Below are 27,528 nucleotides of genomic sequence, written 5' to 3'. Positions count from 1 at the left end.
TGTAACAACACAGTATTGCTACCTCTCTGTCTCATCAGCTGTTGTCTCAGGAGCCCAGCAATGGTATATCCTCAGATCCCACTGTGTTCTTAGATCGCCTTGCAGTAATATTTAGGTAAGAAGGGAGACTGCTTGCCTGCCTTGGGTTAACAGCTCAAATAAGACCATTATGTATTAAAGAAAGCAAGTGTTTTTCACAAAACTTCCAGGTACCTCCTATAATCTCTTCTGTTAGGAGACTGGTAAGCCCATTACTTGAAATTTTGGAGCAAAGACAAATTCTAAGAATATTGGTAGACCTTTGTCAAAAGATCCTCTAAAATGTAATTGAGTTTTTTGGTATCTAGATTGGTGATTATCAGACTAAATTTAACATGCACCACAGCTACCTGGAGGGCTTATCAAAACAGATTGCTAGGTCCTAGACCCACAGTGTTTGATTCAATTGGATTTTGGGTAGGACCCAAGAATTTACATTCCTAGTAAGTTCCCAGGTGTTGCTATTGCTGCTGCTTCCTATTCCAAGGCTCACACTTTCAGAACTATTGCTGTGTCTTATAAGGGTGCAAAAAAATAATGAAGACTTTTTATTGATCAAGTGAAATTAATGCTTCTTTGAAATTAAGAGGAGCCTAATGATTAGAAAAGCATTTGTGTGACAATGTTGAAAGAGTGAATCCTTACTGAATTATATAATTTATAATTTGTCAGACCCATAAATGGAACTGGATTATCAGAGTAGTTGTGTAAAAGAAAATGAGATTTTTATTAAATTGCTGTTGAGCTTATTGAAATTAAAGAATTATTTCCTTTAAAAAGGTTGTTAATCATACAGGATTTTTTTTTCCTGCTTTCTTTCAAATTAGCAGATTCTAGAACAAGGCAACTAATTGGATTTGATACATTGTGAGTGGGCTCATATTATATATCATTGGATTCAGACTAGAACCATGAGAAACATCTTGGGTAGAGTAGAATTCCTGAAACTTTTGCCTTTTAATGCTGAGAGTAGAGCAGTATTTAGTTTATTATAGTGGATTTAGATAACCTGGTTTTTAATTAATTTTTTTATTAATTTGGAAGAGTTTACATATTCTGGTTTTTAACGGGAAGGAAATGAAAAAAATAATTATAGTGCTCCACAGCCTATGTAAGCCAGAGTTAGATTGAGTTCTCATGCTCTGGTGGAAGTGGCTTAAAGGTGGCAAAAAAAGGGTGAGGGGGATTTTTTTTTTTTTTAAGATTTTATTTATTTATTTGACAAAGAGATCACAAGTAGGCAGAGAGGCAGGCAGAGGGGGATGGAGGAAGCAGGCCTCCTGCTGAGCAGAGAGTCTGCCACTGGATCCTAGGACCCTGAGATCATGACCTGAGCCCAAGGCAGAGGCTCAACCCACTGAACCACCCAGGTGCCTGTGAGGGGGATGTTTTAAATTATGTGCTTGTGTTTGTTTGACTGGAATAGAAGGAAAAGTGTTGAGTTGTAAATAACTTTATTATTTTGGTACTCTTTATGTGGTGACAATGTTACTATGTAAGCTAGCAGGATTTGTGGCTATGGCTCTTCATTTAAATTGCTCTTTTACTATTTTTGGTTGTTGCCTTTCCCAGACACACCAATCCCATTGTGGAAAATGGACAAACTCATCCGTGCCAAAAAGTCATACAGGAAGTAAGTGCTTAATGGACGCCTGTGGAACAAGGCTTCCTTCCTTTTTTCCTTACAAGGCTGTGGGTAACTAAAGTGCGAAGGTATTGTCTTCTAGGTTCATAGGAAGATTCAGTTCCTTGATACAGTTTAAATTTCAGTGAATAGAATAGAACCATTCAAATAAATATTTTTTACCTCAGATTTGATAAGAAAACATCCTGTGGGGAAATGCACTCAAAGTCCAGAGAAGTAGAGAGTGATTAACTATGTGTTAATCATACAGCAATTAACTATGTGTTAACTCCAACAATTAACTATGTGTTAACAACAATGTGGAGTTGCTAGGAGGCCTGATTAATACTAGCAAATTTTTTTATGCATATCTTTTTTTTTTATTAACATGTAATATATTATTTGCCCCAGGGGTACAGGTCTGTGAATCGTTAGGCTTACACACTTCACAGCACTCACCAAGTACATACTGTCCCCAGTGTCCATATAACCCAACCACCCTCTCCATTCCCCCCTTCCCCCGGCAACCCTCTGTTTGTTTTGTGAGATTAAGAGCCTTTTATGGTTTGTCTCCCTCCCGATCCCATCTTGTTTCAGTTTTTCCTTCCCTGCCCCTCAAACTCCCCACTTTGCCTCTCAAATTCCTCATATCAGGGAGATCATATGATAATTGTCTTTCTCTGATTGACTTATGTCGCTCAGCATAATACCCTCTAGTTCCATCCATGTCATTGGAAATGGCAAGATCTCATTTCTTTTGATGGCTGCATAGTATTCCATTGTATATATACACACCACATCTTTATCCATTTATCTATTGATGGACATCTAGGTTCTTTCCATAGTTTGGCTGTTGTGGACATTGCAAGCAAAATTTTTTTTTGACAAAGCTATTTATCCCTCATGGCTTTTGTTTCCCTGTTGGAAACACACTTCTTCTTTTTTCACTGAGGGTAATATGAGGATCAAAAGGCATGTTTTGAGAAGTGTTTTTCAGACTTCGGGGGGGAAAACACCAAGTACGTTAAGTGTTTGACAGTATCAAATAATGCCATTTCATTAGCTATGCCCTTTTGTTCAGAGTATTCCAGCTCAGAACTGTCTTTAAATATCTATTCCTCTATAAATCATACTAATTATTTTCATCCTAAATCAGGAATTGCAGAGTTTATTTTTTAGTGAAGTTAGACATGCTCTTCTTCCCAAATCTTCTTCTAAAGAGTTACTGCACTTTTTTTTTTTTTTAAAGATTTTATTTATTTATTTGATTGACAGAGATCACAAGTAGGCAGAGAAGCAGGCAGAGAGAGGAGGAATCAGGCTCTCTGATATGGGTCTCGATTCCAGGACCCTGGGATCATGACCTGAGCCGAAGGCAGAGGCTTTAACCCACTGAGCCACCCAGGTGCCCTGTCACTGTACTTTTCTTAAGAAGTGGTTGTGTTTTAGAATTGGATAGCGTATTGAAACTCTACACACTCACATGTGCACGCACGCGTGCATTTATGCACACCAGGTTCACGTTACATGGTTTTCTCTAAAGAAAGCTTTTTCCAAATTATTTGAAAACCAAGTCAGATGTTACCAACTTGGGAGCATTTTTTTCAGCTCTTAGTTGTTCATTGTTTTCTTTCTTGTGCTCTTTGACTTTTGATTCAGATATGGCCAGTTTTATCTGAGACTCTAAATAAACACCGGGCTGATAATCGGATTGTGGAGCGTTGTTGCAGATGCCTCCGCTTTGCTGTTCGCTGTGTAGGCAAAGGATCTGCAGCCCTGCTGCAGCCACTAGTTACGCAGGTAAGTTCTTCCTTTGAGGGAAAATGTGAAGTGTGCAGAATTTGAAGTAAGAGTCTTTATTTATTTATTTTTTTAAGATTTTATTTATTTGGGAGAGAGAGGAAGGGGGAGATCCTGACCAGCGGGAAGAGGAAGAGGGAGAAGCAAACTCCCCACTGAGCAGGGCGCCCAACTCACAGCTGGATCCCAGGACTCAGATCATGACCTGAGCTGAAGGCAGACATTTGACTTACTAAACCACCCAGGCATCCCTGAAATAGGATTCTTTAGAACAAAAACTTTGCTGATGAAATGAAACCCTTTTGTATTTATTAAATACAAACTCCAAAATATTTGAAAGAGATAAGTAGTGCCTGTGGTGTGTTGTCTCTGAAGGAAACTGCCTGTAATCTGTTTTGTGATAGTCTAAATAGTAACACATTTCACTGTAAAATTAAGAGAATGACTTTAATGCCCAGCTCTCATATACCAACGCTGAGCATTTTTATATTAATTTTTCTTTTTAAAATGTGTCATGTCAAATTTTGCTGTTGCTTGGCCCAAGGGAAATTTTTTCTATCTTAGTCACAGTTGGTAACATAAGTCTATTATTTGACAAGAAATGTTTGATTTGATTCTTTTATAATCACCAGGATTGATACATAATTATGATGGTATGACTCAATGTATGAGTTTCTCTAAGAACATACTCACATCAAGAACTATTCTATATGAGATGCCTATAATTAGTGACTTGGATCACTAAGCAATTTGATGTTAACCTTACAGCAAAGCCAGAACTAGATTGAGGCAAGGTGAAATGTAAGTCTTGGCATTTGTAGGACTTGGTATAAGTGCCTTTTAAAATTTTGCTTCCATGCACTGAGGGAAATGCACAGCTCCAGGCTGGGCCACACCCAAAAGCCTGAAATGACCTTTGTCTACCAGAACAGTGAATCCATGGTACAGATTCTAAGGAGGCAAACCCTCCAAGGATTTGAGTCTGATGGTGAGTGCCCTCTTAAATTCTGCACCCTAGGTGCCTCATTCTTCTTTCTTTCTTTTTTTTTTTAAGTAACCTCTACACCCAGTGTGGGGCTCAAGCTCATGAACCTGAGATTGAGAGTTATATGGCCCACTGACTGAGCCAGACAGATTTTTGTTTTTGTTTTTGTTTTTTTGAATTGTGAGAGAGAGAGTGGGGAATGGCAGACAGAGAGAGAAGCAGACACTCTGCTGAGCAAGGAGCCCAATGTGGGACTTGATCCCAGGACCCTGAAATCATGACCTGAGCTGAAGGTATATGCTTAACCGACTAAGCCACCCAAGCCTTAACCCCCTCTCCACGCTTTTTTTTTTTTTTTTTTAAGTTGTTATTTATTTATTTGACAGAGATCACAAGTAGGCAGAGAGGATGGGAGGTATGCCCCCTGCCGAGCAGAGAGCCTGATGCGGGGCTCAATCCCAGGACCCTGGTATCATGACTTGAGCTGAAGCCAGAGGCTTTAACCCACTGAGGCCCCCAGGCACCCCCCACACTTTTTAAAAAATGGAATTTGTATAATATATTTCTCTTCATTTGCATATTCTATCCACATCTTAACATCCTTTTTACAGGCTGAACTCAGCTTGATATAATCAAAATTCTGTCTTTCAAACAAGAAAAATTCAAAATCATAAATCCATTAGAAAATAAATTAAAGGGGCACCTGGGTATTTCAGTCTATTTTACGTCTGCCTTCAGCTCGGGTCTTGATCTTGGGGTCCTGGGATGAGCCCCATATTGTGCTCCCTGCTCAGCTGAGAGCCAGCTTCTCCCTCTGCTCCTACCCCTGCTCTCTCTCTATATATATATCAAATAATTAAATAAAAATCTTAAAAAACATATTTTAAAAAAAGAAAAATTAAAAACGATGATGAAAATAAGTCATCCCCTCATTGGAAACTGTGTCCATTTACATAGTATATAGGATTTGGATCAGAATCTCTTTATGGATCAGACGCATCTTTTCATGACGCCATTATTCTTGCCAGTTTTAGCTCCTTCCTGGCAACTCTGCCTCTGGGAAGGATCAGACGGAGGCTGGTCTTGGAGGCATTGGTTCCTTGGTGGCTGGTGGGAGGCAGGGTAGCTGGGCCAGTGGGGAGAGCAGGGGAGAGCAGCAGCTGTGTGTGAAGCAGAACTTGGGCTCACTCTGTGCAGAGTGGTCAGAGAGACCAGAACAGCCAGTGTGAGAACAGACAGCAGCGGGCAGAGGCCAGCATTTATTTACAATTCCACTCCTGAGGATGGAGAGCAAAGTTGGTGATGACTGCCCCCAGAGGTGTGACCCTGCCCTGCCTCTCTGTCCTGGGTGCCTCATTCTTAAGGAAGCACGCACCCCCAAGTAGAGTCATGCTAATGCAGTATCAGTATGCACAGCCCTGTATCCTTTATATTATAGATTTGAATAAAGTTTACCTTTTCTGTACCCTGAGGACACCATATGTTTGTACTGCATATGTTTACACCTTTGGTTATGTGTCCCCTTCAGTGTAATACAGTCTAGGTCAAACATAATTTGATTTAATGTCCCTTGATTATTAGAGGATACACTCATGACTTCGATTTTTTTTTTAATCCTGCTAATTAAGTAGTGACCAACCCAATCGAGTACCTTGTATATAGGAAACGTGTTCTAAAGTCAGTAAATGTGAAAAAATCTTAAGTATTTATTAAAATCCACAAATCAGAAGTCAACAAATTAGAACCAGTGGGCCTATTACCTGGTTTTGTAAATGTAGTTTTACTAAAAGGTTGCCATGTTTATTCATGTATATATTTTGTATTGGTCATTTGTGCTGTGGTGGCAAAGTTGAATAGGTAAATCATATGACCAGCAAAGACTAAAATTTTTACTATCTGACCCTTTAAGAAAATGTTTACCAGCTCCTGACTTAAATCATGCATTAAGTAGAGCATATAGTTTTGAGTGTACAACACCGAATAGATTCATAGCTCTCATCACATGCCCATTCCATGGTAGGTGTTAGTAATAAGAGTCAGTCACTTTGTCTTTCAGTCCCCGCCCACACTCATTAAGTTGAATTTATATAATAAAACCAGTACACTCAGTTAAGCATCCAATTCTTTTTTTTTTTTTTTAAGATTTTATTTATTTATTTGACAGACAGAGATCACAAGTAGGCAGAGAGGAGGAAGCAGGCTCCCCGCAGAGCAGAGAGCCCAATGTGGGGCTCGATCCCAGGACCTGAGATCATGACCTGAGCCTAAGGCAGCGGCTTAACCCACTGAGCCACCCAGGCGCCGCAAGCATCCAATTCTTGATTTCAGCTCAGGTCTTGCTCTCAGGATCATGAGTTCAAGCCCTGCATTAAAAAAATACGTGTGTTGTGATGGCATTTTAAGCAGATGAATGTACACATTTTGGAGGAGAGTAGGGGAAAAATCCTAAACAAATCATTTAATTCAAATATGTGTATTAACATTTTTATTCCATGAGTAGATCTGGGTGTCTTGATAAGAGACACTGTTTTTTTTACTAAAACGTTTAACTAGGGGAGTTTAGAAGCATCTCAGAATTCAAACAGTGCTTTCACTGCCTCTTTCAGGATAAGGGTATTTGATATTTTTAGCCCTGCTGTAGCTTTATATGCCTTTTTATTTTTTTTAAGAGTTAATCTTGAATGCAAATAAGAACAACCTTTAGGTATTGGGATTTATGCTATGAATCTGCAAATAGCTTGGATGATAGCAAACTCATGGCTTCCATCTTGAAGTATTATGTAGCTCTTACAGCATTGTTTTGGGAAGGTAAAAGATCAAAGGCTTGAAAGGACTCTAAAGAGAGTACTTGAAAATTACTGAAGAATTGAGCCCTGTCTTTCAAAAAATGTGGCCAACAAGCTTTACTATGTTGTCTTAAAGAGAAGAAATCAGTCTGTCTGGATTTCTTCCTCTAGACAGTTTCCTAGGTTGATAACTTTTGGGGGGTAAAGAATTGAACAACTGGTTTCTCCCTTGGCAGATGGTGAATGTGTACCACGTACATCAGCATTCCTGTTTCCTGTACCTTGGCAGTATCCTTGTGGATGAATATGGCATGGAAGAGGGCTGTCGGCAGGGACTCCTAGACATGCTCCAGGTTTGTTTTCCCTGGGGAGTTTCTTGGAGGGACTAAAGGCCTGAGCAGTTTGTTCTTCACCATGTCTTGAATTCTCTTCTCTATGTTTGTCCTCCAGGCATGTTGATTTACTAATAACAGCGAGGTAGAAACTTGCCAGTTGTTCCCTGGACAGACATGCCTGGGAGTATGTGAAAGAGATTGACCATAGGACTATAAAGATCATTACAGCTATTACTACCAAATTTATGCTCTCTAGAGATGATGATGGTTTTTTGAGAGGTGGAGAAGGGAACAAATGGATGTAAAATAAAGGATCTCTAAACTCAAGGATAATTCTTTTTTAGTTTCTTGCCTGGAATAACCAGTGTACTAGCTCAGTTATTAGCAGGGTTGATCTTAGGAAAAATAGCAGGCATTGGAAAAGGTCCTTGATATATTCCCTTTTTTCCCTTCTAGTCATACGGAAGAAAATATATTAGGGAGTTTATCATGCTCCTTTTCACAAGATGTCTTACCCTTTAAAACTGACATTTCATGGGGCACCTGAGTGGCTTACTCAGTTAAGTGTCCAACTCGTGATTTTGGCTCAGGTCATGATCTCAGGGTTGTGAGATCAAGTCCCACATCAGGCCCCACACTGGGCATGGAGTCTGATTAAGATTCTCTTCCCTTTGCCCCTCTTCACGCTCTCAGAAATAAAATAAAATCAACATACTATTATTTTAAAATCTCAAAAAAATACCCTTCATCTACTCCTTTAGTGGACTTGACCATATCTAGTACACAAGCAGTCTTTACTTTCAGAAACTTCTACAACTTTTGTGAGAAAGAGAGAGACAGAGATAGAGAGCAAGGTAGGGTTAGGGGATAGTGAGCATGGGAAAACGAAGAGAGAGAATCTGAAATAGTGCCACACCTAGCATGGAGCCTGACACAGGGCTCACTCTCGTGACCCTCAGATCATGACCTGAGCCAAAATCAAGAGTTGGACGCTTAACTGAGCCACGAAGGCCCCTGCAGAAACTTCTGAAACTTTGAGATAGTATCTGTCCAGTTTCATCAACTAAAATATATACCCTCAACCCTTTCTGAACTGTGGACTTCATATGTGAAAACTGTTATCAGTTGAGAAAGATTTCTCTCTTCCTTTTCTTGATCTGATTCTCATCATAGTTTTTTTCTTTTCCCATCTGTACTTCCCCTATTTTGTACTTTTGTATATGTTGTGATATTTAGCAAGTCTGAATGCTGTTGGATTTAGTATATAGTATTTATTTAAAATCACCATTCTGTTTTAGGCACTGTGCATCCCTACCTTTCAGCTGCTGGAACAGCAGAATGGGCTTCAGAATCACCCTGACACTGTGGATGACCTGTTCAGGCTGGCCACCAGGTCAGTCCTTCTGAAGAGCAACCCTTTCTTTTATTGCTTTTCCCCATCACTGCTTAATCTTGTCTTGTAATGCTTGACTGTTTCTCTATAAAATGAGGCTAGTGGAGTATAGGCAGGTTAATGGTTCTCATAGCCCGTAGTTAAATCGTGAACGGAATATCCCAGTCAGTGAGGAAGAGGAGTTGGATGGAAGCAGGGTAAAGCAGCTGGGCTGGGTTTCTATCACAAAGGAGGGAACATGCGCAAGACCATTAAAACCAGCTTGGTAAAAACATTTGATTAGAAAATCTGTAGAATCCCCTGTAGTTTTATGTTTCTGGGCTGCTCTGATGACATGTTTCACTTCAGCTTTTTCATTTAGGAAACTTGGCATCCTTTAGATATAATCATATCTCAGAGTAAAAAATTCTTAGGATTTTAAGGTGCCTTAGAAGTTATCTTGTTCTGCACTTCCTGGTTCTACCCCTAGCTTTCCACCCCAATTTTTACTTAAATTTCCTTTTACCAGTAACACTGACTATATTATTGCCAAACCTTTGAATTCCTTCTTTAGTCCCTAGCTAAGGATTTGAACCAAATCAGTTAGTGAACATAAAAGCATTTAAAAATTATGAAAAATATATTATTATATGTAAATACACACTATATATTTTATCACTTATAAATGCAAAGTAGTATTAACTATTTCAGGATTGAATATTGAATGCTTTTTTGGTTAATTTTTGGACATGTTAGAAACACCTTTGTTGTTGTTATTGTTGTTGTTGATACGAGAGAACCTTGGGTAGACTCCAGTCCCTGTTTACCCAGTGTGTGTTACTTGAAAAACATCCCTGAGATGCTCTTGCTAGATAAGCATTATGAAGTAAATTTGGAAAATGCTGTGTCTTTTTTGTGGAGAGTCTCCATGTATGTTAAAGGGTCTATAACCTTGTAGGGTATTGAGTGGAAAGTTTAGAGAGTTCCTGTATACCCCTGCTCTACCCCGCACAACCCCACGGCCTCCCTCACTATTTACATCCCCCACCAGAGTAGTCTGTTGGAATTGATGAACCTGTATTAACATGTTATTATCATCCAAAGTCCATAGTTGACATTAGAGTTGACACAAGAGTGGGATTCACTCTTGGTGGTGTACCTTCTGTGGATTTGGACAGATGTATAATGCATGTATCTACCATTATAATATCATATGGAATAGTTCTAATACACTAAAAATCAATGTATTCCTCCTGTTCAACTGTCCCTCACCTTCTAACCTCTAGCAACCACTGATCTTTTTGTCTCCATCCATTGTTTTGCCTTTTACTCTGGCTGCTTTGGAGCCTAATCCTTTCATTTATACCTAGCCTGTCTTTCCAAAACACCAGGTTTATTCAGCGCAGCCCTGTCACCTTGCTGAGGAGCCAAGTGGTCATCCCTATCTTGCAGTGGGCCATTGCCTCTACTACCCTGGACCACCGGGATGCCAATTGCAGTGTCATGAGGTTCCTGCGAGACCTTATCCATACAGGGGTAGCCAATGATGTAAGTATAAACACTGTACCTTTCTACTTTGTACCTTATCACCTTTTTTTTTAAAGCTTTTATTTATTTATTTGACAGAGATCACAAGTAGGCAGAGAGGCGGGCAGAGAGAGAAAGAGGGAAACAGGCTCCCTGCTGAGCAGAGAGCCCTATATGGGACTCTATCCCAGGACCCTGAGATCATGACCTGAGCTGGATGCAGTGGCTTAACCCCCTGAGCCACCCAGGCGCCCCCCCCTTATCACCTTTTTATATCTTTTCCTCATTTCTTAGGGGAAAACCAGATTTTCCTTAATTGATCTATATTGGTAGGTACATACCATTCACTAACCAAAACATTAACTATTAGATTTCAGACAGCCTTTACTAAGTGCTAAAAGCTATATGAAACAGTCTGAAAGTATTTCTGCTCCCTTAAATCACCCAGGATTTAGTAGAACAGATTTATCTGTTTACTTATCTGTTTACAGATAAACAGAGTTAAAAAGATTTAAGTAACAATAAGAAGGCAATATTTGATTGCCAAAGAGTGATAAAAGTCATGACTGCTATGAGATCAGAGGAAAGAAAGCTCCTTGGTCAGAAGTGGGTTGGGATTGATTTCTGGAAGAAGATGGACTTCACCGGGCCCATCCGATGTAGGTAGAATTTGGATGGATTAGAGAGGGGACGACAGTCTTAACTGGGGCATAAATCATAGAGAAAGGATAGTACTAAGTACGTTAGACAATTAAGAGACCTAGTTGGCTGGAGTAGTAAAATGGCTCACAAAGTTTTCTTTCTTTCTTTTTTTAAAAGATTTTATTTATTTATTTGACAGAGATCACAGGTAGGCAGAAAGGCAGGTGAGGGGATGATGGGATAGGTAGGCTCTCTGCTGATCAGAGAGCCCGATGTGTGGGGCTCAATCCAGGACCCTGAGATCATGACCTGAGCGGAAGGCAGAGGCTTAACCCACTGAGCCACCCAGATGCCCCACAAAATTTTCAAAGGTAGATTTGGCTAAATGTGGAATAGAGTCTATTTAAGGTTAATAGAGAATGGTGAAGAAAAAAGCAACTGTGTTAATGGGCTAATTATTTAAGAAGTTTGGTCATAAAGGAGAAAGAAGAAAACTAGATGTGAAAAGCAGTTTATAAAAAGTTATTTTTTCCAAGATATTAGAAATATTTGTATATTCTAGTGTATATTCAAGAAGTACCAATGTATATTCTGTGCCAAGAAGAAAATAAGGGTTTTTTGTTGTGGGTTTTTTTTTTTATAGAAAAGATTAGGTATCTGATAGACGTACTTATTTATTCGCTTGGTTTTAAAAAAGGAAATAGGAACACATTTTTCTATGAAAAATAATTAAAACTGCTACCTGCAATCTTTAGTCATTGTTTCTCTTCTGCTGTCTATTCTAAAGGTTAAGGTTAATCTCAGCTGAAATCCATGCCCATTTCCTTGATACTAAACTTTTAATATTTTCTTCCTTAGCATTTTAGTGGAGTCTTTAAATCTTGCTGTTATGTATTATATATACTTCTTTTTCCAGGAAGGAGGAATTATTAGAGTGGAGAGTTGAAATTAGAATTCACCTTTTGCTCTTGTTTCCTTACAGCATGAAGAAGATTTTGAATTACGGAAAGAACTTATTGGACAGGTGATGAACCAGCTTGGACAGCAACTTGTAAGCCAGTTGCTCCACACATGCTGCTTTTGTCTCCCTCCCTATACCCTGCCAGATGTGGCTGAAGTCCTTTGGGAGATCATGCAGGTTGACAGACCGGTAAGATTGTTTTCATGAAGAATCCATTCTCACAGTCCTTAAACTTTGGTTCCTGGAGGCAGACTATAACTTTGAAACCACCTCTGTTGTATCTCCATGGTACCTAATCTAGCCATATTGCTAAGTTTAATTATTAGATGAAGGGGCCTATAGAAGGCCAGTAATGCATTATTAGGTTTTTAAAAGCATGTTCGTGTCACTGTCATAGGGTTTATATTATCGAATACTAAGCATGGAATTCAGCTGTGTGGCTGGCCAGTGAGTAACTTGTTGTTCTTTTGTAAGAGGTGCCCATATATCAGTTACATAGTGGTATAGGTTATTCAAGAAGGGAATTCACTCCAAGCTCCTTAGGTAACATTGTATGGTTTTCCTTAGTAATAAGTCTCACCAGAGCATTTGGGGATAAAGAAGCAGAAAATCAGCTCACAATATACACTTGGATTTCTCCTTTGGATTAATTTGCATCTTGTTTCAGTTCTTGATCCAGGTCATTTATCACCTGAGCATGGAAGGTTTTTTTAGGCTATCCAGTAATGTCCAAGTAATTTCATTACTGGGCCATGATCATAAATGAGGTTATGTGTACTGCGTGGAAGTTTTGAGCATAGTGGTAAAGTATATATAGCTTATACATTATTTTTTAAATAGGATTTATAGTTTTTAATATTAATACAAAAGCAGTTTAGAAAAGTGCACAGTTGGTTCTAGTTAAAGTAAGCTATCTTCCAGAACCACAGAAAAATCCAGATGCACAAGTTTATTGTAAATTTTAAGTCCATATATATCTTAATGTTGTCTCTTGCTTTGTATCATTGATGACAGTTGTTAGCCTCAACTTCAGTAGTTTCACAAAGCAGAGTACACTTCTAGTGTTAGATTCTGATGTACTGAGCCAAAAGTTCTTCCTTGGATTTGTGTGTTATCTCCAAAATTCAGTGATTAGATTATATTGTTCTAGTGAGCATATGCTTTTACTTGATCTTTGGCTGAAACGAAAGGTGGTCACGTGCAGGGCAGATGCTTGATAAATTTCTACATTTTCTTTAGGTTTATCTTCCAGAACAGCCGCATGAACTTTTAATTGTTGTTGTTGTTGTTTTAAGATATTATTTATTGGGGGGGGGGCATGAATAGGAAGGGCAGAGGAAGAAGGAGAAAGAATCTCAGACTCTGAGCTGAGTGCAGAGCGCAACATGGCTCAGCCTCACGACCTGAGCCCAACCAAGAGTTGGACGTTTAACTGACTGTGCCACCAGGCACCCCTATTTCTTCTATATCAAACTCGTGAGGCTCCTGTGTGATCTCTGGTTTCGTCAGGTAGCTCTGCAGTTCTTCCATGTAAGCTCAGTGCTTCAGGAATGAATAGTACCTGCAGTTCCCTAGTTGTTCAGCATGTTCTTGTTTTAATCTAATATGGCTGTATTTTTGTGTTTTTCTAAAGAAAGTACTCAGTGAACCCCTGAGCGCCAACAAGTTTGATTACAAAAGTCCTTGACCTGGGGTTCCTGGGTGGCACTGGTGGGTTAAGGCCTCTGCCTTCAGCTCAGGTCATGATAAGGGTCCTGGGATCGAACCCTGTGTCGGGCTCTCTGCTCAGCAGGGAACCTGCTTCCTCCCCTCTCTCTCTCTCTCTCTCTCTGCCTGCCTCTCTGCCTACTTGGATCTCTGCCTGTCAAATAAATAAATAATTAAAAAAAAAAAAAAAAAGGTCCTTTACCTGAGAAATAAAATTTCTGTACTGTTACTTTTTTACAAGCATATTTGGTTCCCAGGTGGCAGAAAACTTATGTAAATTTAACTTTATAAAACATTCTTGGTGCACCTGGGTGACTTCAGTTGGTTAAGCAGCTACCTTTGGCTCAGGTTATGATCCTCGGGGTACTGGGATCGAGTCCCATGTGGAGCTCCCTGCTCAGCAGAGGGTGTCTGCATCTCTCTCTCCCTCTGACCTTCCTCCCGCTTGTTTTCTTCCTCTCTGTCTCAAATAAGTGGATTAAAACAAAAAAAAACTTTAAAAAAATAAAAATATTCTTAATTTTTATTAAGTGGTAAACATAAGGTTAAGTGGTAACAGAGGAAGAAAATTAGAACAGCAAGTTGAGGCAGGAACAGAAACCAGGTATCCATGGGCTTCTAAGTGTTTATGATATAGATAGATACCTACAGAATGGGTGTCAAGCAGTGTAAAGTGATTGTTTTCTATGAACATCAGCTTACAACTGAATTTTTGTAGAGGAACTTTTAAATAAATACGGGTTGTCCATACCCTGTAAACTGATTGAAATTCTAGGGATAGAAGGCTAAAAGAAAATTTGCATTCTTGAGCACTTTCTTAATCATGCCATTTTCAAAAGTGAACACAGGGATTTTTTCAATAGAAGATGGCATATCAGCTTTGTCACATGACTCAAATATACTATTTAAACCCTTACTTCTGGGGCGCCTGGGTGGCTCAGTGGATTAAAGCCTCTGCCTTCGGCTCGGGTCATGATCCCAGGGACCTGGGATCGAGCCCTGCATCAGGCTCTCTGCTCAGCGGGGAGCCTGCTTCCTTCTCTCTCTGCCTGCCTCTCTGCCTACTTGTGATCTGTCAAATAAATAAAATCTTAAAAATAAATAAATAAATAAACCTTTACTTCTTTGTTGGATACCCATCAGTGGCAAATTTATTCATGTTTTCAACCAGATTTCTGAGATTCCTTTGTGTGCTAGCTGATTAATTTTGCTTTTTAGTTTCATTTCTTAATGTTCTTGTTTGGGGCTACATTGTAGTTAACTCACAGGCTATTTTGGATGCCAAAACTTGTATCAAGTAAGGGTTCTTCCTGAATCTCTTGCCCCTCCTTGTTTGTCTTAGTAGAGTGTTAGCTTCCTTGGGGGGCAACATTTGGAGAATTATGCAGTACTTCTTAAGCATTTATAATGTAATATTTACTTTTGCTCCAGTTTGTTACTATAAATTAACATAATGGAATATATAATGTAAAACAATTTAGTTGTAAAGGTTATTTTATTGCTGAAAACTACAACCAAAGTGTACACCCTACTTAAGAAAGGCATGGAAAATTAGAGCTAGCTCAAAGAAGGAAGGGTTCAACTGAAAATAAGCCAGAGGAAGTCTCTAGATTTGATTTTTAGTTTGAAGAGGAAGGAGTGGGGAGGGAGGGATAGACAGTTTTTGTGCATTTAAAAGCCATAAAGAGACTATGCTTAGATGTAAATAATATTCTTTTTTTTTTTTTTTAAAGATTTTATTTATTTATTTGACAGAGAGAGAGATCACAAATAGGCAGAGAGACAGACAGAGAGAGAGATGAGGAGAAGCAGGCTCCCTGCTGAGCAGAGAGCCCTATGCAGGACTCGATCCCAGGCCCCTGGGATCATGACCTGAGCCAAAGGTAGAGGCTTAACCCACTGAGCCACCCAGGCGCCCCTAGATGTAAATAATATTCTTTTACAACATTTTTTGAAAGGATTTATTTGAGAGAGAGAGAGTATGCAAGTCGGGGGAGGGGCAGAGGGAGAAAAAGAGAATCCCAAGCAGACACCCTGTTGAGCATTGGATCCCACAACCCATCAGATCATGACCTGAACCGAAACCAAGAGTGGGATGCTCAACCCACTGAGCCATCCAGGCACCCCAATAGTATTCTTTTATTTATTTTTTTAAAGAGATTTTTAAAATTTATTTTTTTGAGAGCGAGTGGAAGAGCACAGAGGGAGCATGAGAAAGAGAAACAGTGAGCAGAGAGCCCAATTCGGGGCTTGATCCCAGGACCGTGAGATCATGACCCCAGCCGAAGGCAGTAGCTGAACCCACTGAGCCACCCAGGTGCCCCAATAGTATTTTATTAAATAGCAAACCAGAGTGAGCAACAAAATTTTCTGACCCAGAGAACAGGCAGGCATCACAAAGGAGCTGACTGCATATGAATATTCTACTGAGAGTTGACCTTAAAATCCTTTTGATCCTCAATTCATACTATATATTTTTATATATATTCTTTGACAAGTTTACTTAACTATACTTTTTGTTCTTACTCTTTGTGGTACTGAACTTTTGCTCTAGGTTGCCTTTGATCTGTACACTCTATAGAGTTTTCTGGCAGCTGTTTAATTTTTGAAGTATTACAGAAGTTTAATGACAGAAACAGAGCAATAGTCTCATCCAGAAGAGACTTCACTTCTAAGGTAGAGAAGGGCTTGCTGAAATGATGCCTGCCACACCTTTGATGGGAAGTCTAGGTTTACCTTTGTAGACTGTTCCAAACCCCAGAGGGTTGGAAGGCCTAAAGATAGAAGTGCTTTTGTTAATTCCTTTACTTACTTCCAAATCTGGAAGAGCTGATGGTGCTAAGAAAAGCCTGTAGGTTTTGTTATTACTTGTAGGGTCCAGTTGAGTAAGTCCTGCCTTCTCTCAAAACTCTTACTGTTTCTCTGCACAGACTTTCTGTCGATGGTTAGAGAACTCCTTGAAAGGTTTGCCAAAGGAGACAACCGTGGGAGCAGTCACAGTGACACACAAACAACTTACAGATTTCCACAAACAAGTCACTAGGTGAGTGATGGGGGACTTTTCTGGTTTTGTTGCTTTTTTTTTAATATAAACAGAAATGGGTGTGCAGAAAAAATATATCTTCGTTTCTAATACCAAATTTACCCAGGAGTATGTTTCTTGGGTGCCTTCATTAATTCACAGTTTGTCTGTTTAGCACTGAATTGCATAACTTGACATTAGAAACCAATCTGAGGGGAAATACCACCATGCTGTATAGGTGTACATCAGTTTTACTGTGCAAATTTATTAACTGGTATAAGGTCTTAATGGGTAAGTGGAAGCATTATTTCTTCCAGAAGAAAAAGGCATTCATCAGCCTGCTACTCTTCACAGGATCTGTCTTTATCTTTCTGAAGTCTTCTGTTCTCTTCTGTATTCAGAGGTCAGGAACGCAGATGTGAGTAGGTGAAGCATTAGTTGTAAAACATACATGATGTAAACTGCAGTGAATTGGAAAATTTTCACTGTGCCTGAAGATACTGAAGTTTAATTTCATGCAGGCCAAACAGAGTATCTCTCTGAGATGCATTGAGTCCATGAGCTGCTTGTTCACAGCTTAGTTAAAATGTTAAGTATACATTAGTATATTTTTTATTGTGAACATAGTTACCATTTTAAGTGTAGCTACATAGTCTTCCTAATTACTGCTTTATAACCAAAAAGGTGTTGCTTAATTTCCATACAGTGCCTCTATTAGTAGACATTTCAGTTATTTTTTTAGTATTATGGGTAATATTAAAACTCTAGCCTTTTCCTTCTTTTGACTGTTTTCCTTAAAATACAATCACTTACTCAAAGGTTATGAGATTTTTATGGCTATTAAGTGTTAATGGTAGTAAGTTAAAGTGTGTTTTGTAACTGTTTGCTACCTTGCCCTCTCATATACCTTTATATATATCTAGAATCCCTAGAATTTTGCCTAAATTTTAGGCATTGGCTTATATTCATATAGTAGTGGAATGACTTTCAGGTCCAAGAATGAATGTTGAGTAAGGTTTGGTAATAGTGAAAAACACTGGAAATACTCTAATTGCTCATTAATAGAAAATGGTTAAATAATTAACAGAGTATAACTAAATGAGTAGGCACTGGAAGAGAAGGAGCAAGAATATTAAGTGTCATGATACAGAAATATATGTAAGGTATATTATAAATGGAAAAAATAACAGTATCATATAACCCAACTTGTCCTGATAATTTTTTTTAACTTTCTTACTGTGATAAAATACACATAGAATTTATCATTTTAACTGTTCTCAAGTATACTGTTCAGTAGTGTTAAGTATATTCACACTGTTGTGCAATTTCCAGAATTTTTTTCATCTTATAAAACTGAAACTATACCCATAAAACAGCAACTCCCATTCCCCAGCAGTCATACTCTACTTTCTGTTTATGAGTGAAGTCATACGGTGTTTATCCTTTTGTGACTCTCTGAATGTTCTCAAGGTTCATCTGTGCTGTAGTGTGTGTTCAGAATTTCTTTCCTTTTTAAGGCTGAATAACATTCCACTTTATGTATGTACCACATTATATTTATTCATTCATCCATTGGTGGACATTTGGATTGCTTCTACCTCTTGACTGTTGTAAGTAATGCTGTGCTGTGAACATGGGTTTACAAATATCTCTTCAGGACCCTGCATTCAGGGTGCCTATGTGGCTCAGTCAGGTGTCCCAACGTTTGATTTCTACTCAGGTCATGATCTCAGGGTTGTGAGATCAAGCCCTGCGTTGGGCTGGCTCTGCTGGGCATGGAGCCTCCTTAAGATTCTCTCCTCTCTGCCCCTCCCCACCTTTAAAAAAAAAGACCTTGTTTTCAGTTCCTTTGGATTGAAAAGAATTTCCAGTAGTGTTCTTTTCCCCACTGAGTGGTCTTGGCACCCTTACTAAAAATCATTTTACTGGGGGATGCCTGGGTGGCTCAGTTGGTTAAGGAGCTGCCTTCTGCTAAGTCATGATCCCTGTATCCTGGGATCAAGTCCCACATCGGGCTCCTTGCTCGGCAGGGAGCCTGCTTCTCCCTCTGCCTCTGCCTGCCATTCTGTCTGTCTGTGCTTGCTCTCTCTCCCGCTCTCTCTCTGACAAATAAATAAAATCTTTAAAAAAAAAAAATCATTTTACTGGACCCCTGGGTGGCTCAGTGGGTTAGGCCTCTGCCTTTGGCTCAGGTCATGATCTCGGGGTCCTGCGATCGAGGCCCACATCGGGCTCTCTGCTCAGCGGGGAGCCTGCTTCCCCCTCTTGCTCTGCCTGCCTCTCTGCTTACTTGTGACCTCTCTCTGTCAAATAAATAAAATCTTAAAAAAAAAAAATCATTTTACCATATATGTGAGGGATTGATTTTGGGGCCTTTTGCTCTATTCCACTGATCTCCATGTCTGTCTTTATGTCAGTACCATATTGTTTTGATTACCATGGCTTTGTAATAATTTTGAAATTGGGAAATGTGAGACCCCCAACTTTGTTCCTTGTTTAAGATTATTTGGAATATTTGGGGTCTTTTGAGATTCCATATGAATTTTAGGATATATTTTCCTATTTTCACAAAAAAGGTCAGGATTTTTGATAGCAGTTACATTGAATCTATTGAGTAGTATTGATGTCCTAACAAAATTAAGTCTTCCAGTCCATGAACAGGAGAGGTCTTTGGGGTTTTTTTTGGGGGGGTCTTTAATTTCTTTCAGTGTTACATTCTTTTTGATGCTGTTGTAAATGAACCAGCTTGCACTTTTATTTATTTATTTATTTATTTATTATTTTATTTATTTGTCATAGAGAAGCGAGAGCAAGCACAGGCAGACAGAGTGGCAGGCAGAGGCAGAGGGAGAAGCAGGCTCCCTGCCAAGCAAGGAGCCCGATGTGGGACTCGATCCCAGGACGCTGGGATCATGACCTGAGCCGAAGGCAGCAGCTTAACCAACTGAGCCACCCAGGCGTCCCAAGCTTGCACTTTTAAAAGCTGTTTTATTATATTTGTTATATATATGCATAGTAAATTTCTGAAGACAACTGGGACCAGGATGGGACTTTCAGTTTTTATTTCATAACTTTCTATAATAGTTTCCTTTTTTTTCCTAAGCATGTGGTATACATTTATAATTAAAACCAGACCTAGTTTTTAAAAAGAGGAGAGAGACGCCTGAGTGGCTCAGTCCATTAAGCATCTGACTTCAGCTCAGGTCATGATCTCCCAGTCTCCTCAGCTTCATGCTCAGTGGGGAGACTGCTTGTCCCTTGTCCTCGGCCCCTCCCCCTGGTTGTGCACGTGTGTGCTCTTTCTCTTTTTCTCTCTCGCACATGCCCTCTCTCTCAAATAAATAAAATCTTTTAAAAAGTAAACAGGCAGGGGCGCCTGGGTGGCTCAATGGATTAAGCCGCTGCCTTCGGCTCAGGTCATGATCTCAGGGTCCTGGGATCGAGTCCCGCATCGGGCTCTCTGCTCGGCAGGGAGCCTGCTTCCCTCTCTCTCTCTCTCTCTCTGCCTGCCTCTCTGCTTACTTGTGATCTCTCTCTGTCAAATAAATAAATAAAATCTTAAAAAAAAAAAAAAAGTAAACGGGCAAAAGTGGGGGGGACAGATTGTAGGTGGTGGTTCAATAACTGATCGTCTTTTCTGAGACTTAATTTCTTAATCTTACTTTCCAGAATGGCTTATTTTCTCATCTCCCAGAGTCTCTTCAATAATTTTGCTAAAGAATTTGTTAAAATTCCAAACCTATGAGTGCTGTTATTTTGTAGCTTACTAAAAGTGGCTTAACTTCATGTCCCAGAAGCAACTGATTTTTGGCCATAGATCAAGTGACATGCATGACCAAAAAAATGGCATGTGACTACTTTCATGATATATTTTGCTAGAAGGGAATTTCCCCTTCTCTAGGTAGGTGTATATAGAGTGGGATGACTTTACAAAATTATTTTACTTTTTTTTTACGGTGAATCTTTCCAGTAGTAGTATTCTATCTCTAAGCAGTCTCAGGGAAAAGAGTGTAGTAGCATCTTTCTGCTTCTGTTCTATTCTTTTCCATCTAGTATTGGTCAGGATCATATTGGCTGTAATTTCCTTAAAGCAAATGGAAGCCTGGAGAGAACCCTCAAAGAACTAGGGTTAGCGTTAGGGATATTGGCATAAATCTTGCTACTTGCTGAACCTTGGCCTATTCATCTGTAAAATAGGGTTAGTACTACCTCTCTTACTCATAAGGGGTTATTATGAGATATCAAGTGGAAATCTAAAGATTTGGTATGTAGTAGGTGATCAGTGAATGTTAACTTTCTCCTTGGAAAAGAACCTGCTGGAATGTTGTTAATGCATTTGCAGAGCTAGCTGGAGCATGTCTCCTGCCAGCTCTAAGGCAACCACCCACACATTCTAGAATAAGTATCCACCAAACCTGTATTCCCTTATCTGAACTAGTCTATGATGGGTAGAACTGTAGAATAAGTATGAAAAGTCATGGATATTCCCCCATTTAAGGAAAATTAAGTGGCACAGAAAGGAACCCAATAGCGCAAGGTTACAAAAAAAATTCCTGTGATCTTTGCCCTGTGATGTTGGGAAATAAGGTGCACCGGCAACCTGGCCTACTTGATCTCCCACTGTGGAACAAGTTTTGCAGCTCCTCCTATAGTATGCTGTGATGACATGGTGCTGGGAAATGAACAGAAGAGGTAATGTCGAGGTACTAGAGAAAAGCTTTGAGATTGCTCACCTCCTTGTAGTAATTCTCTTTCTCTAGTACGAGTTTTGCTCTTGAACCTTCTGTTCCATGCATGACTCAGTCTCCCTTTTGGTTGTAAGGTCCTGTAATTCCTGTCTCAACGTGCTGCTTTGTTTGCCATTCTAACAGGGAGGGCAAACTGGTTCAGTTTCATTTCAGCAAGTCCAAGCCTGTTTTTCAAATGGTGCTGGTAATTAATTCCCTAACATTTTTCGTTGGTCAACTTGAAGAAAGCTGAGGTTTTTCATTCTGAAACATCATTCTTCCTCTCCAAACACTACTGATTATGACTAGAAGAAATCCTGCCATCATTTCCCATTTCTCTGTGTTGATATTTATTCTTGGATTCTTAACACCAGCATGAGAATCTCAAGGTCAGAAGACGTTGAATAAAGGAAGCATTGACTCTAGAGTTAGAAGCCAGGTTGGGGTGTCTTCTTGTTCATGTCGTTAGTTAGAGCTCGGTTACTCTGCAATATCCATGAACATTAGGTGAGAAGGGCTGTATTTCTCAGCACACCATTAGGATTATGGAGCTTGAGATGGTCACCATAAATGTATTCAGAAATATGGCAAAAGGATCGGGGTTGGGGAAATAGAAGCCAGAAAATAGAATCTAGAAAAATAGTGGCCATTTTCTTTTTCTTTTTTTTAGAACTTTTTTTTTTTTTTTTTTTTAAGATTTTATTTATTTGAGAGTGAGAGAGATTGCAAGAGATAGAGTGTGAGCAGGGGAGAGAGGGAGAAACAGGGATCCCGATGAGGGGCTCCATCCCAGGACTCTGGAATCATGACCTGAGGTGAAGGCAGAGACGCCCAACCAACTGAGCCACCCATGCGCCCCAGCGAATGCAGTGAGATGAAATGGGAAATAAATGCCAGAAGGACTGAGGCGGAAAACAGAAAATAGTTGTTTGGTTTTTGGGTTTTTTTAAATCCACTTCTTTGGGCCTAGTAAAGGACACATTAAACATTTGGCTGAGGCTCTGGACGCCAGAGTAGTTGCTGACAGGACTGGAAGAGAGCTGAGCTGACTCAGGATACCAGCCTACCGCTCTTTCACCCTGGCTCACACAGTTCTCTCTACCTGCATTCTGATTTCGGCACTTTTTCTCCTGTGTCACAAGAGAGGTGAAGAATGGAGTTAAGTCTTCACTGTTACCTCACGTTTAACTATTTCTTACTGTTGTAGTTCCTTATGATAACATGTCACATGGTGGCTTCTCTTGGATAATGTATCTTCTTCCTTTGTGACATTGGAAGCATGAGTGATCTGTGCTCGCCTCCTCGACTGCCTCCTTAATTGTCAGTATTGATTTGGAAATAGACTGAGGGAAGGTATTGGTTGTATTGATGCACGTTAAATTCAGAAGTGGCAGAATTTCAATAAAACCAGGAGACTTTATCATTTTTATTACATTTTTAGGATGGAGAGAGACTGGAGAAAGTTTCTGGGATTCTCTGTTGAATCAAATCCTGGGGTCTGATTCAAGGTTCTTAATGATTTTTCCAGACCTTGTAATAGGTAGGGAAATCTAGACGTAGGCACTATGGAGAGAGCTCTCTTTTCACCTACTTTTCTGTGGAACCAGTGTTGGCAGTTCCCTCCCCTGGTGTTTAACGTTATGAGAAGGAGAAAGCTCTTTCTTCTAACATTGAATCTTAGGTAATGGGCTGTGGTCCCTGAATTTTTCTGAGCCAGAGAGAGGACCACAGAAGAATGGGCATATTCGGAAGTTCTTCCTCTTCTGTTTTTAGCTTAGCTTCATGTTTAGTTACCAAAACCTGCTCTGAAGACTGACACAAAAGAACGAAGTGGGCATCAGCTGGCTTCTCGGGGACAGTTTCAGACAAAGGAGGCTTTTGAGAAAATAGGGTCAGGTGAATATTGGGCTATTTAAATCCCATTTCGGTGCTTGCCTGAGGACCAAGTCCAGCTTCCTCCTTCTACATGCCTTAACCCTTTCCTCCCTCCTCTCCATTCACCTCCCACAGGAGGAAACCCTGAGCAGCCTTTCCAACGAGAATATGGATGACAGATAGAGACTTAGTTGCCGAAATGGGCTTGGTCAACAAAATCTGCCTTTGGAAGAGAATGAGGAACCAGGTTACCTAAGTTAGCTCAGCTCATAGAGTTAAAGTTATCAGCCTTAGGTAGAATATGCTTGCTTTTTTTATTTGGGCCTTCTGGCTTTCTTGTGTTTGTGTCAGGGACTCCCAATGAAGTGTTGAACTGACTTAATCTTCTAAACACTGTAAGGTAGGTAAACAGATGCAGCAACAAAAGCAGGTTGGTAACTTGCCCAAGAGTGGTAGAGCCAAGATTCAATCAAAACCAAGCAGCTTTTCTCCACAGCTACTTTTTAGAGACCATACAGCTTATAATTATTCTCACATGCAGTAGTTAATATTTGCCTTTTAGTTACAGAAAGATCAGAAACAGTCGAGACAATGGAGAGAGCTTCAAGCAGAGCTAGGATAATTCTCAGTGGATCTCAGTGTTGTGGTTGTTTTCACCATATTGTATCTTTCTCATCAGGGGCCAACCTACCTTTTTTTTTCTAGTGCTGAGGAATGTAAACAAGTTTGCTGGGCCTTGAGAGACTTCACCAGGTTGTTTCGATAGCTTACACTCCTGCACTGTGCCTGTCACCCAGGTGAGTGGTTACAGTTCCCGGCTTTTTCCCTGGCTGTTCAGAGCGCTTGGGGATGACATAGGTTTTAATGCCCATCATGGGACTTGTACTATAGCTGGTTTGGGAAAGACTTAACAGTTAAACAGTGCTGTTCAGATTAAGAAATGCAAGACCCTGGTTTGCTTGGGCCCAGGCAGCCAGATGATTGTTAGCTGCGTCTGGATACCATCTTCACCCCCGTAGAAAAGTTATTGTAGGAGATCTCAAAAAAAAAAAATTCCTCCTTGTATCCCCCTACTTACATTTAGGATGGTAAGTGTGTGTGTTAATATTAATAAACAAGTATTTTTTAACCTGGCTACTTTGGCGAAAACAATGCTGTCCTAAAGCAGACCATGATTACAGTGACAGTATTCTAAAACTGACCTTTCAGATTTAATGAGCAAAGATGATTATTCTGAACACTTTTACTATCAGAGCACTGAAATGCCAGGTTCTGCCCAAGGCAGGAGGTAGAGGAAAGGCTCCTGATCACCAGTTTTTTTCCATGTGCTTCCTGACTCCTGGTTCTGCAGCAAAGCAGGAATCTTAGCTGAGGACAGGAAGAACTGGATATTAGGATGTGGGTGCCAGTTTCTTGACTGAGAGAAGAAAGGCAGCTTTCTTAAGCACCTGCACCCCCTTTAGAGGTCTTGGGCGGAATTTATTCTCCCACGAGGCAGTTCTCAAAGTGTAGCTCCTCACTGGTACTTTCTGTCATTTAATGTGTTAGTGGATGAAGGCCCCTCTTCAGCAGTGTGTCACTCACACCAGAAATTATTTCTAAATTTTCTTCTTTAGTGAGTAGTGATACCATTTGGGATTCTTGAGTTTTGCAGCATCGGTAATAGGTATCATTGGTACACACAGGCTTATTGGTGGACAGCTATGGACACTCATAGCTAACATTTATGGAGCCCTAACTGTGTCAGGTACTGTTCTAAGTACTTGCCTGTATTAACTAAGATAATCCTCAGGTGGTTCTCTGCATTATTACCATTATTAGTTCCATGGTGTAGGGGAATAGAGGTTCCAGGATGTTAAACGATTTGCTTGATGTACAGTCAGTAATTGATAGGCCACAATTCACACACAGGTATTCTGGTGCTAGAGTCCGTCCTTTTAACTACTCTACTTCATACTTTCACGTAGTACCCTTTCATACAGACTAAATCAGTGATTTTTAAACTTGAGATGATAGGCAAAGTCTTCCTTCAGAAAACTTGCCTGAAACCGCAGTATTTAAACGGACTGAAGTGGAGATTTTCTGGTTGGTTTGGGGTGGGCAGCCCAGACCTACTGGCATACTCTTAACCCCCAACATATTACCCTAGTTTCCTCAGCACACTCAGAGAAGGACTGCAGGCAGTATCATTAGAGCCGTAGCGCTCTTGATTCACAAGTAAATACTCCAACTTTTTTTTTGCTGAGTTCTTACAGCAGAGGACCGAATGAGGTACCTGAGCAAATAAGAAAACTTCTACCTTGACTTTGAAATTTACTATCTCCTGAAGCAAAGTTATTGACTGTCTTCTCTCTTTTGTTAGGAATGTCTTTTTTAATTAGAAGACAGGAAGAAAACAAAAACCAGACTGTGTCCCACAATCAGAAACCTCCACTGTGGCAGAGGGGCCTTCACCGCCACCACGGCGTCCCGCCAGACAGGGAGAGACTCTAGCCTTCCGAGGCCATCCTGAGGAGTTCCTGTTTGGGGGTGTGAGGGAAAATCAGCGCGGTTTAAAAAAAAGATGGCTGCGGCCTGTCCGACGTGGTGGGAGGGGAGCTGGTTTCCTGGTGAACTTGTTTCAAAGGAAAAATAATTTTAAAGAAATAAAAGGAAAAAAAGGAAAACTAAACTAAAAACATAACTGAAACGTTCACTTGGTAGCAGTGACACGCACACACACACACACGTACCCACACATGCTAACACGCATGTGCACATGAAATAAAAGTACAAATTTTTGTGAAACAGAAACTGTTTACTTAGGGAAAATGGGAATTCAGATGAAATAGGGTCAGGATCATCTCTTAAGGTTTTCTGTTATTTTTTCCTCTTTTTCTCTCCCGCCCTCCCTTCTTCCCTTTCCCCTCCTCTTTTCACAAAAGTGAGTAGAAATTTCTCCCACTCTCCCAACATTTTTCCCACCTCTAGAGTTGTTCCAACAAGGAGGAGCCTGTTCGTTTTATATCATGGTCACATCAGTAATACTGGGACCTGCCAGGGCCAAAATTCATGCATATTCCCAGCCCTGACCCTATCCAGTCTCTCAGTCCATTTCCAGTCCACATTGGGGTTATCATCAGCCTTGGAGAGAAGAGCCAAAATTAGGGTGAGTGGGATATAAATGTATATTCTAAGTTTTAGGGTTTTTTTAAAAGATTGTTGTGTTTTTTAGTTAATTTTTCACCCACAGAAATGAGAGAAGACAAAAAAGAGGGGATTATGGGGGAAAGTGTTTACAGGGCTAACTGTATTTTACTAAAAAAAAATGTGGAAATTATTTGACTTCGTTGGGGGAGTGAGGCGGGGGAGGGAAGCCCAAACCAGATCGTACTGTTTTAATGGAGTTGCAGCCCTGCATAGGCATTAGATTTGAGGGCACTGTTCTGTCTGGTGTTGTAGCCATCTCAAGAACAAATCAACAGCAACAACAACAACAAAAAAAAAAAAAAGGAAAGAAAAGAAAACAATAAATTTTTAAAATTTAATCAGTGTTTGTTTCTCCTTCCTTTCACTTCCTCAGAGCTCTGAAATGATGGCTACACAACGTGAGCGAGCAGTCTCAGCCCTTACCTGGGAAACAGCTGTAGATGGAGTTTAGACGGTGGGCCCTGCCCTTGATGCCACGGGCCCTTCATATTTCGGGGGAGCGGCTCTTTCTGCATCTTTTATTTTAGTTCACCCTAAAACTCCTCATGCTACATTTTATTCTTCCATATAGCTCCCATGGGTCCCTGAGCACGTTAAACAGAAACGTGCTGCATGTATTCTTTCTCAACAGCCACCCAACTAGACTGATTCCTAACCCACTGAGTGCAGAATTTGGTCTTCGAAAAAAAGAAACCTGTATTGCAGTATCATTGACATAGAATAAGCTGCACGGATTTCAGTTCAGTAGTTGATAAGCTTTGACATAGGATACACCCATGAAACCATGAACACAATCAAGATAGTGAATATACCTTTACTCCCAAAAGTTTCCTCATGCCTCCTATCATCCTCCAGTAGCCACTGATCTGCTTTCTGTCACTGTAGATTAGTCTGCATTCTCTTTAGTTTTATATAAATAGGGTCACACAGTATGCTA

General features: G+C 40.0%; 1 protein-coding gene across 2 annotated transcripts in view; it reads left to right on the top strand.

Annotated features, from left to right (window-relative positions):
• Positions 1 to 26,929, top strand: part of TNPO3 (transportin 3) — an 89,261-nt gene extending 62,332 nt beyond the window's left edge. For both annotated transcript variants that reach the window (XM_059171813.1, XM_059171814.1), the window contains 10 exons: positions 39 to 115; positions 1,612 to 1,672; positions 3,323 to 3,463; positions 7,471 to 7,587; positions 8,868 to 8,962; positions 10,333 to 10,489; positions 12,093 to 12,260; positions 16,709 to 16,821; positions 24,108 to 24,199; positions 25,765 to 26,929. In XM_059171813.1, coding sequence (XP_059027796.1) covers positions 39 to 115; positions 1,612 to 1,672; positions 3,323 to 3,463; positions 7,471 to 7,587; positions 8,868 to 8,962; positions 10,333 to 10,489; positions 12,093 to 12,260; positions 16,709 to 16,821; positions 24,108 to 24,168 — 990 coding nt within the window. In that variant the 3' untranslated portion in view covers positions 24,169 to 24,199; positions 25,765 to 26,929. The remainder of the gene's footprint in view (positions 1 to 38; positions 116 to 1,611; positions 1,673 to 3,322; positions 3,464 to 7,470; positions 7,588 to 8,867; positions 8,963 to 10,332; positions 10,490 to 12,092; positions 12,261 to 16,708; positions 16,822 to 24,107; positions 24,200 to 25,764) is intronic.
• The last annotated feature ends 599 nt before the right edge of the window (positions 26,930 to 27,528 follow it).

The sequence above is a fragment of the Mustela lutreola genome, chromosome 4, assembly GCF_030435805.1.
Source record: "Mustela lutreola isolate mMusLut2 chromosome 4, mMusLut2.pri, whole genome shotgun sequence".
Taxonomy (NCBI): Eukaryota; Metazoa; Chordata; class Mammalia; order Carnivora; family Mustelidae; genus Mustela; species Mustela lutreola.
Note: the sequence above shows the minus strand (reverse complement) of the source record. Positions and strands in the feature narration are given on the sequence as shown.